The sequence below is a fragment of the Acipenser ruthenus genome, chromosome 44, assembly GCF_902713425.1.
Source record: "Acipenser ruthenus chromosome 44, fAciRut3.2 maternal haplotype, whole genome shotgun sequence".
Taxonomy (NCBI): domain Eukaryota; kingdom Metazoa; phylum Chordata; class Actinopteri; order Acipenseriformes; family Acipenseridae; genus Acipenser; species Acipenser ruthenus.
Window position 1 is genome coordinate 9,348,163 of NC_081232.1, and position 10,719 is coordinate 9,358,881.

At 45.9% G+C, this 10,719-nt stretch overlaps 1 protein-coding gene and 1 pseudogene across 3 annotated transcripts; one reads left to right on the forward strand and one right to left on the reverse strand.

Annotated features, from left to right (window-relative positions):
* The first annotated feature begins 3,513 nt into the window (after window positions 1-3,513).
* On the forward strand, window positions 3,514-7,914 carry si:ch211-196f5.2 (uncharacterized protein LOC556372 homolog). 3 transcript variants are annotated; one of them, XM_059012251.1, is made up of 3 exons: window positions 3,514-4,649; window positions 5,562-5,938; window positions 7,381-7,914. In XM_059012251.1, exons 2-3 carry the CDS (start codon window positions 5,563-5,565, stop codon window positions 7,497-7,499), a joined length of 495 nt encoding a protein of 164 aa, XP_058868234.1. In that variant the 5' UTR covers window positions 3,514-4,649; window position 5,562; the 3' UTR covers window positions 7,500-7,914. The 3 variants fall into 3 exon arrangements, with proteins under 3 accessions (XP_058868234.1, XP_058868232.1, XP_058868233.1); XM_059012249.1 differs by lacking the exon at window positions 3,514-4,649 and having other exon boundaries at window positions 4,745-5,938; XM_059012250.1 differs by lacking the exon at window positions 3,514-4,649 and having other exon boundaries at window positions 4,749-5,938; window positions 7,377-7,914.
* A 799-nt stretch (window positions 7,915-8,713) lies between these two features.
* The window catches only part of LOC117399007 (importin-4-like), a 22,223-nt pseudogene continuing 20,217 nt past the window's right edge, over window positions 8,714-10,719 (reverse strand).

Below are 10,719 nucleotides of genomic sequence, written 5' to 3' on the forward strand. Positions count from 1 at the left end.
CTCCCAGGCAGAAATTTCAAGGCAGACAGGGGTTTCCAGATGTGCTGTCCAAGCTCTTTTGAAGAAGCACAAAGAAACGGGCAACGCTGAGGACCGTAGACGCAGTGGTCGGCCAAGGAAACTTACTGCAGCAGATGAAAGACACATCATGCTTACTTCCCTTCGCAATCGGAAGATGTCCAGCAGTGCCATCAGCTCAGCATTGGCAGAAAACAGTGGGACCCTGGTACACCCATCTACTGTCCGGAGAAGTCTGGTCAGAAGTGGCCTTCATGGAAGACTTGCGGCCAAAAAGCCATACCTCCGACGTGGAAACAAGGCCAAGCGACTCAACTATGCACGAAAACACAGGAACTGGGGTGCAGAAAAACGGCAGCAGTTGCTCTGGACTGATGAGTCAAAATTTGAAATATTTGGCTGTAGCAGAAGGCAGTTTGTTCGCCGAAGGGCTGGAGAGCGGTACACGAATGAGTGTCTGCAGGCAACAGTGAAGCATGGTGGAGGTTCCTTGCAAGTTTGGGGCTGCATTTCTGCAAATGGAGTTGGGGATTTGGTCAGAATTAATGGTCTCCTCAATGCTGAGAAGTACAGGCAGATACTTATCCATCATGCAATACCATCAGGGAGGCATCTGATTGGCCCCAAATTTATTCTGCAGCATGACAACGACCCCAAACATACAGCGAAAGTCATTAAGAATTATCTTCAGCGTAAAGAAGAACAAGGAGTCCTGGAAGTGATGGTATGGCCCCCACACAGCCCTGATCTCAACATCATTGAGTCTGTCTGGGATTACATGAGGAGAGAGAAGCAACTGAGGCTGCCTAAATCCACAGAAGAACTGTGGTTAGTTCTCCAAGATGTTTGGGCCAACCTACCTGCCGAGTTCCTTCAAAAACTGTGTGCAAGTGTACCTAGAAGAATTGATGCTGTTTTGAAGGCAAAGGGTGGTCACACCAAATATGGATTTTGATGTAGATTTTTCTTCTGTTCACTCACTTTGCATTTTGTTAATTGATAAATATAATCTACTAACATGTCTATTTTTGAAAGCATTCTTACTTTACAGCATTTTTTCACACCTGCCTAAAACTTTTGCACAGTACTGTGTGTATATATAGATATAAAACTCTAACCCCCTCTCCTCTCTCCCCTCTCTCCCTCCCCTCTCTCCTCTCTCTCTCCCCTCCTCCCCTCTCTCCTCTCTCCCCTCTCCTCTCTCTCTCTCCTCTCTGCCCTCTCTCTATCCCCCCTCCTCCCCTCTCCCCTCTCTCTCTCTCTCCCCTCCTCCCCTCTCCTCTCTCCCCTCCTCCCCTCTCCCCTCCTCCCCTCCCCTCTCCTCTCTGTTTTAAGTGTTGTTTTTGCGACCCTGGTTATTTTGTGATGTGAAAGCGCTGATGGATCTGAATCTGTGTTGACGAGTTCGCAGCTCACTGAGTCACTGGACAGGAACTTCACAGCTCGCTGCGTGGGGGTGCCCACATTACACGAGAGAGAGGGAGAGAAGGAGGGAGGGAGAGAGAGAGAGAGAGAGAGAGAGACGGACGACAGGGTGCTCAGACATGAAATGCATTTTGAACACCCTGTTTCCACTAGAAGTCTTTCTCAGCGTCTTCAGTGTAAATTCAATGGCAAACGTTTCCACTAGAAGTCTTTCTCAGCGTCTTCAGTGTAAATTCAATGGCAAACGTTTCCACTAGAAGTCTTTCTCAGTGTCTTCAGTGTAAATTCAATGGCAAACGTTTCCACTAGAAGTCTTTCTCTGCGTTTTCAGTGTGAATTCAATGGCAAACGTCTCCACTAGAAGTCTCTCTCAGCGTCTTCAGTGTAAATTCAATGGCAAACGTTTCCACTAGAAGTCTTTCTCAGCGTCTTCAGTGTAAATTCAATGGCAAACGTTTCCACTAGAAGTCTTTCTCTGCGTTTTCAGTGTAAATTCAATGGCAAACGTCTCCACTAGAAGTCTCTCTCAGCGTCTTCAGTGTAAATTCAATGGCAAACGTTTCCACTAGAAGTCTTTCTCAGCGTCTTCAGTGTAAATTCAATGGCAAACGTTTCCACTAGAAGTCTTTCTCTGCGTTTTCAGTGTGAATTCAATGGCAAACGTTTCCACTAGAAGTCTTTCTCAGCATCTTCAGTGTAAATTCAATGGCAAACGTTTCCACTAGAAGTCTCTCTCAGCGTCTTCAGTGTAAATTCAATGGCAAACGTTTCCACTAGAAGTCTTTCTCAGTGTCTTCAGTGTAAATTCAATGGCAAACGTTTCCACTAGAAGTCTTTCTCAGCGTCTTCAGTGTAAATTCAATGGCAAACGTTTCCACTAGAAGTCTTTCTCAGCGTCTTCAGTGTAAATTCAATGGCAAACGTTTCCACTAGAAGTCTCTCTCAGCGTTTTCAGTGTATATTCAATGGCAAACGTTTCCACTAGAAGTCTTTCTCAGTGTCTTCAGTGTAAATTCAATGGCAAACGTTTCCACTAGAAGTCTTTCTCAGTGTCTTCAGTGTAAATTCAATGGCAAACATTTCCACTAGAAGTCTTTCTTGATTCATGTAGAAATTCGGTGATGTGTCTTTTACAATGTCTTCAATTGAAGACACTATTTGTGTGTCACTGTGTGTGTGTGTTTATCAGTGTGTATGTCACTATGTGTGCATCACTGTGTGTGTTTACTGTGTGTGTGTGTGTCACTCTGTGTGTGTATCAGTGTGTGTGTCATTGTGTGTGTATCAGTGTGAGTGTGTGTGTGTATCAGTGTGTGTATCAGTGTGTGTCACTGTGTTTTACTGTGTGTGTGTGTATCCGTGTGTGTATCAGTGCGTGTCAGTGAGTGTCATTGTGTGTGTATCAGTGTGTGTATCAGTGTGTGTGTCAGTGTGTGTTTTACTGTGTGTGTGTATCAGTGTGTGTGTATCAGTGTGTCAGTCTGTGTGTCAGTGTGAGTGTGTGTGTGTATCAGTGTGTCAGTCTGTGTGTCAGTGTGAGTGTGTGTGTGTATCAGTGTGTGTGTATCAGTGTGTGTGTGTGTCAGTGTGTGTGTGTCAGTGTGTGTCTCAGTGTGTATCAGTGTGTGTGTATCAGTGTGTGTGTGTGTCAGTGTGTGTGTGTCAGTGTGTGTGTCTCAGTGTGTATCAGTGTGTGTGTATCAGTGTGTGTGTGTGTGTGTGTGTATCAGTGTGTGTGTATCAGTGTGTGTGTGTGTCAGTGTGTGTGTGTCAGTGTGTGTGTCTCAGTGTGTATCAGTGTGTGTGTATCAGTGTGTGTGTGTGTGTGTGTGTCTCAGTGTGTGTGTGTGTGTATCAGTGTGTGTGTATCAGTGTGTGTGTGTGTGTGTCTGTGTGTGTATCAGTGTGTGTGAGAGATGGGGAGTGTCTGTTTCTTCTCCTGCCTGTTTGTTAAAGCACAATAACGAATCGCAGTCTTGCATTTGAACGCGGTCTCTTGTGATTCGCTCGCAGGGATTTTAAATCTGTGCTCTGAGTTTGGGAGCAGGTGACAGAGCCGTGAAAATATGCGACAAAAAAATGTCGAGTCCGTGTTTTCTGGCGCTACGTTTGCCCTGTGCGTGACCCGAGCCCCTCTGTCATCGAGAGGAAAGGGGAGCCGTTTATCAAACAGTGACAGATTTATGAGAATGGAAGCAAGTTGAGAAATTCTTCAAATCGCGACCGCGGCTTTAAATCTCAGAGGGAGCGCAGGAGAGAGAGAAAGAGAGACCGCTATTTCAGCTTGCTGAAATAGAGGCAAGACTTCACGTCAAACCGTTTCACAGGAGAAGCAGCCTACAGTGAAAAGTCTTTGTGTGTATCTGTTCGTTTAAACTTTAAAACATATTCTCAAACCAGAGAAGAAACGGAGTCACGGAAAGGTTCCGGCTAGCGTGCTGGCTAAACCTGCTGACAGACAGACAGACAGACGGGGCTTCAGTCTACAGCACGGTCTGACAGACAGACAGACAGACAAACAGACAGACAGACAGACAGACAGACAGACGGGGCTTCAGTCTACAGCACGGTCTGACAGACAGACAGACAGACGGGGCTTCAGTCTACAGCACGGTCTGACTGACAGACAGACAGACGGGGCTTCAGTCTACAGCACGGTCTGACAGACAGACAGACAGACGGGGCTACAGTCTACAGCACGGTCTGACAGACAGACAGACAGACAGACGGGGCTACAGTCTACAGCACGGTCTGACAGACAGACAGACAGACGGGGCTACAGTCTACAGCACGGTCTGACAGACAGACAGACAGACGGGGCTACAGTCTACAGCACGGTCTGACAGACAGACAGACAGACGGGGCTACAGTCTACAGCACGGTCTGACAGACAGACAGACAGACGGGGCTACAGTCTACAGCACGGTCTGACAGACAGACAGACAGACGGGGCTACAGTCTACAGCACGGTCTGACAGACAGACAGACAGACGGGGCTACAGTCTACAGCACGGTCTGACAGACAGACAGACGGGGCTTCAGTCTACAGCACGGTCTGACAGACAGACAGACGACAGACAGACAGGCGGAAAGGTAGCAGCGAATTTATATTCGGGGGTGCAGATTTTTAAAAAGTTTGTGAGTCTGAGGATAGCTACTGCAGGACCAGCTCACAAGAGGCACAGACAGACAGACAGACAGACAAGGTAAGTGACTTTTTTATTTAAAAAAAAACAAAAAAAAAACGATATGAACATAATTTAGATCTTTTATTTAACATCATGCAATCAAATAAAAACTACAAAATGATATCGAAAAAAAATTCTACCGGAAGCCATAATCGCAGTACAGTAAGGAGTTCATGTTGGATTTCGAAATGTCACATTTTTCATGTCAGTTTTGTCGTGAAGTATCTGGGAAAACTACAAAGCGATGGGTGTGTAATTCAATATGTTAACAAGGGAACATTATTCAGCAGCTTTCATTGGACTCTATGAAGCTGAGGGAGTTCATTCTATATAGAGGGGGTGGAATTCAATATGTTAACAAGGGAACATTATTCAGCAGCTTTCATTGGACTCTATGAAGCTGAGGGAGTTCATTCTATATAGAGGGTGTGGAATTCAATATGTTAACAAGGGAACATTATTCAGCAGCTTTCATTGGACTCTATGAAGCTGAGGGAGTTCATTCTATATAGAGGGGGTGGAATTCAATATGTTAACAAGGGAACATTATTCAGCAGCTTTCATTGGACTCTATGAAGCTGAGGGAGTTCATTCTATATAGAGGGGGTGGAATTCAATATGTTAACAAGGGAACATTATTCAGCAGCTTTCGAAGCTGAATTAGTTAATTATATATAGTGAGGGGAATGCGAAACTTGTGGCCGCAGCTGTATAGCAAAGAGAACTCGAGGATAATTCACACGGACTGCGTGTCTATTGAATGCTGTAAAAAAGAAAGCATGGCCCCTTCTCCTGAGCTGAAAGACTGCTGCGTTAGCCGAGGACGGACGTACGGACAGACAGACACAAAAGCATAAACAGGGGGGGGGCAATGACAACATTGCTCAGAACAGATACTGAAATAAATGACCCTAACTCCCCTCTCCCCAGCATGCAGCGCTCCGAGCTGTGCGTGCCGGTGCCACTGTGTGTGCCGTTGCCCCTGGAGCTGCTGTGCCCAGACCTGGCATTCCCTTTTCTGGATCTGACGCTAACCGATCTGGGCGTGGATCTGGCCAGCGTGAGGGAGAGGGTGGTCTGGGCAGACAGCAAGCGAACCCGGCGCCGCACCGCCTCGGGGAAGGTCCGGGAGAGGGAGGCTCTGGTTCTGGAGGTGCGGGTCACAGCGCAGAGGCCCGGACCGGGAGGGCAGACCCAGGAGATCCTGTATGGAACGGAGACCCACAGTGAACGCCGGTACTGCAAGACTATGATGGAGGTGCACCCCTGGATTAAGAGCGAAGGAGAGAAGCAGGAAGAGAAGCCAGGTGAGACTGTGTGTCTCTGTCTCAGTTCAGTGTGTCAGTTCAGTGTGGATCTGTGTCTGTTCAGTGTGTGAGCCTCAGTTCAGTGTCTGTGTTCAGTGTGTGTCTCTTCAGTTCAGTGTGTCTGTTCAGTGCATGTATCTCAGTTCAGTGTGTCAGTTCAGTGTGGATCTGTGTCTGTTCAGTGTGTGAGCCTCAGTTCAGTGTCTGTGTTCAGTGTGTGTCTCTTCAGTTCAGTGTGTCTGTTCAGTGCATGTATCTCAGTTCAGTGTATCTCAGTTCAGTGCATGTATCTCAGTTCAGTGTGTCTGTTCAGTGCATGTATCTCAGTTCAGTGTGTCTGTTCAGTGCATGTATCTCAGTTCAGTGTGTCTGTGCAGTGCATGTATCTCAGTTCAGTGTGTCTGTCTCAGTTCATTGTGTCTCAGTTCAGTGTGTGTCATCAGTGTGTATGTGCGTGCCTCAGTTTAGTGTGTGTCTGTCATCAGTGTGCGCGCACGCGCGTCTCAGTTAGTGTGTGTGTCTATCATCAGTGTGCGTGTCTCAGTTTAGTGTGTGTCTGTCATCAGTGTGTGTGCGCATCTCAGTTCAGTGTGTCTGTATCATCAGTGTGTGTGTGCGCATCTCAGTTCAGTGTGCGTCTCAGTTCAGTGTGTCTATCAGTGTGTGTGTCTCAGTTTAGTGTGTCTGTGTCAGTGTGTGTGTGCGCGCATCTCAGTTCAGTGTGTCTCAGTTTAGTGTCTGTCATCAGTGTGTGTGCGCATCTCAGTTCAGTATGCGTGTGCGTCTCAGTTCAGAGTGTGTCTGTCATCAGTGTGTGTGTGCGTGCCTCAGTTCAGTGTGCATGTGTGTCTCAGTTCAGAGCTGAACGAATGCTCTATTTATATCAACAATACAACATTGAGGTTTGATTAATCTGGGAGAGCAGTTTATTAGACAGTGTGTGTGAAATTTTACAAAGCGATGGAGAGAGGGAGGTGGGAGAAAGAGGTGAGAGGATGGGAGAGAAAAGATAGAAGGCACAAGACGACAGAAAATTAGAAGGAGGGGCGACATTTATTGTCAAAGCATTTGGCCGACTGGAATTTGCATTCCCTGCACTGGCGAGTGACTCTGTCCAACACAGGGCTTCTCAACCCTTAACTGAACTGGTAATTTGCTTAACTAGACCTTTGTACTTGTTTGCAGCTCTTAAACCAGTTGCAGTTCAAGTTGCTTCTCAAATGTTACGGCTAACTTGAAATATGCAGCTGTTAGTCAGAGAAGCCGTTGTGTAACTCACTGCTTTATTATTCTGTGAATCAGGCCCGAGTCTGCAGAGTACAGTCCTGTCGACCAATGCCCCCTCTCTCCCTCCCTACACCCCTCCTTACCCATATTGCCCCTTCTTTTTCCCCCTTTCCTCACCCGCCTCCACTCTCTTCCTCTCTCCTCTCCCCAGACAGAGTTCCAGTTTTCACAGAGCCTGCAGTTGAGATGGTTTTTGCTGTCGACACAGAGACACGCCCAAAGTGGCAGAAAACTGAAGAGAAACACGATGTTTAAAAAGAAGATCTGGATATAAATCTGTTCAGTCGCCCCTCCTTTCCCTGTCTCTTATTGTGCAAGACTGCTTTCTCACTAATATGTGCTTTGACAATATTGTATGCAAATTGGAGCAGCAGTGTGGAGTAGTGGTTAGGGCTCTGGACTCTTGACCAGAGGGTCGTGGGTTCAATCCCAGGTGGGGGGGGACACTGCTGCTGTACCCTTGAGCAAGGTACTTTACCTAGATTGCTCCAGTAAAAACCCAACTGTATAAATGGGGAATTGTATGTAAAAATAATGCGATATCTTGTAACAATTGTAAGTCGCCCTTGATAAGGGTGTCTGCTAAGAAATAAATAATAATAATAATAATAATAATAATAATAATAAATTGCTGTATGTAATACAGTTCCTCTTCCTTCATATTATTAATAAATCTATTTGGTTTAACATTTGCAAAGACACGTCACTGAATACTGTTGTGTACTTCATCCACCAACACAGAGCAGAGGGAGGCTGTTCAGAGAGTGTAAGAGCCTCCCTTTCTCTTTCTTTGCTCCACCAGCACAGCGGGAGGCTGTTAGGAGTGTATTGCAGCCACCTTAACCTCACTGGATTAAAGAACTACAAATCCCAGCATGCCTCTGCACCAGCAGTACCAGCAAGGGATGATGGGACTTGTAGTACTGTTCAGGAGTGAAAAAAGAACCTTAAAAATTCTAGTTATATTCAATCCCTGTTAGCACTTCAGTATAATGCTATCAGTTACATATTTTTAAATTCCCAAAAAACAGTAAAAAAGAAAAAAAAAGAAATGGATAACTAACAAATAAAAATAAATAAATCAACATTTTGAAAAAAGCATGCTGGGCGTGTTTATGCGGTTGTTTTTTATTGGCTCACTCAAGTGAGCAGAGAAAAGGCGTGGCTTTCCATCGGTTTCAATGGTATGACCCCACCCATCTGAATATATAAAATATGCATAATGTTCTTTCCTACTGGCACCCTGGCCAATCAAGAGTGCTTTGAAGAGGTATTGTGGGCGGGGAAAAGTCTCTAGAAGTCCTATCAGTTGTCAGTCTGCTCTCCTCTGGGTGGATCTTATGTGTGGCTGAAAAATAATTTCAAAACACAAAAAATATATACGGAGCATCAAAAGAAACGTATCACTTATATTTGAGCATCAAAAGAAACGTATCACTTATATTTGTATAAAATTCACTAGATGTGATTGAAAAATGACAAACTCTGTTTTAGAGCAGGTGCAGTGACTTTTTATTGTGCTGATTAGCAATCGACGTCACGAAGGTGCTGCTGAATGATCTGTGGATCTGGGGCAGGTGTTGTGACTCTTGGTCTCCCGGTTGGTGGCACTGTCATTGACAGAGTGTGTCTGGTTATACCGTCTCGCCAGGTTTGAAATCGCTGGCTGTGAGCACCCAAGACGGCGAGCCACAGCACGCTGTTCTAGTCCAGCCTCCAACATCCTGATTGCACGAAGGCGCTGCTCTCTTGACAGATGTGGCATGTTTTTGTTTTTTTTTGCTTGTATTCAAGCTTGCAATTGAGCAGCTGAAATCGCTCCCTATCCAGTGTCCAATCAACTGTCTCACTAATTAGGTGATTAAGCGCATCTGTTTCAGTCAGAGACACAAGAGTGTCATGGTCAAGGATGAAAAGAAACCAAAAACATTTCGTCAATGTCCATCATTTATATACCTTATATATATATATTTTTTTTAATAAATGTGTTATAATAGTGATACGTTTCTTTTATTCAGCAGCTTTCATTGGACTCTGAAGCTGAGGGAGTTCATTCTATATAGAGGGTGTGGAATTCAATATGTTAACAAGGGAACATTATTCAGCAGCTTTCATCTTTCAGAGTGGGATGTGAAACCTTTGGCCAGAGCTGTAATTACAATGACTGGGGGGGGGGTGGGGTTTGCAGTGTGAAGCTCTCACCACTAGGCGTCGCCACTCAAAGCTTCAGCGAGGGTGGCGGCCCGCTCTGCAGGGAGTGACATCACAATGCTCTGGAACTCCTGTGGGTAGCGCTGGGCGATGTCTTGGAGAACCATCACCAAGGTATTCTGGGTATCTGAAAAAAATGTAATAAAAATGAATACGTCACCATTGATTTCTGCTGGAATAATTAGCAAAAGGAGAGAACACACACAATAATATGTATTATTTATCCAAAGCGACTTAGAAACTAGGGGGGTGAACTCTGCATCATCATCAACAACTGCGGCTGCAGAGTCACTTCCAATAGGAGCTAGTTTGTTTTACGTCACCTCCTTGTGCTCCGTCCTTCGGATGAGAAGTGACTTGCTCAGTGTCGTCCCCCCACCGCACACACACAGGGAGTCGGTGGCTGAGCCAGGATTTGAACCTCCTGGTATCAAACTAGACCCCCTTATTTTAACCACTGGAGCCAACAATAGGGTACTGAAGAGGTGAAATATTCTGGGGTGGGGGTAAACGATACATAAAGTACCCAATTTAAAAGCACCAAGCACAATAATAATGTCATCTTGCAGCAGGAGGGGGTTATGCTTCACCTGGTTTGATCTGCTCGGTCCCCAGAACCTCGCTGAAGACGTTGAGGACTTGTCTCAAGTGCTGAATAACCTGCCAGGGGGGAAAAAAATAAATAAATAAAAAATGAAGAAATAACAATAATAATTAAAACACAGACTATCGTGTTCCTCCGAGCAGCAATACATTCAAATCACGTTCTTTCACATATCTGAAAACACACTGTAAACAAACACAGAGACAGACAGACAGACACACTGTAGACTTAAAACACAGAGACAGACTCACCAGCGGTTGCTTGTTGCTGTAGTCAGACACACACAGGACAGACAGAGTCAGACTCACACACACAGACTCTCGCTCTCACCAGCGGTTGCTTCTTGCTGTACATGAAGGCCAGGCAATTGTAGACGGTGGTGTTTTCTTCCAGGTCCTCCTTGAGAGGGAGATGCCTCAGCAGCACAGGGAACACCTGAAAGGAGGAGAGGAGAGAGGGAGAAGAGTTAACACACAACATTAAGAGCCATCAGTGCCAACCCACCCCTCTCCCTCTCCCTCTCCCACCTGTTCGACAGGCACACAGGGCAGGTTGCAGACGGTCATGCGTGACAGGGCAGCGCACACGTTGTCCAGCACACGCTTGTTGGTCTCTCGAGAGACGAGGCTGGAGAACACGCCCAGGAGAGCTGGGTAATCACTGCCGCGAGGAGGGTCAC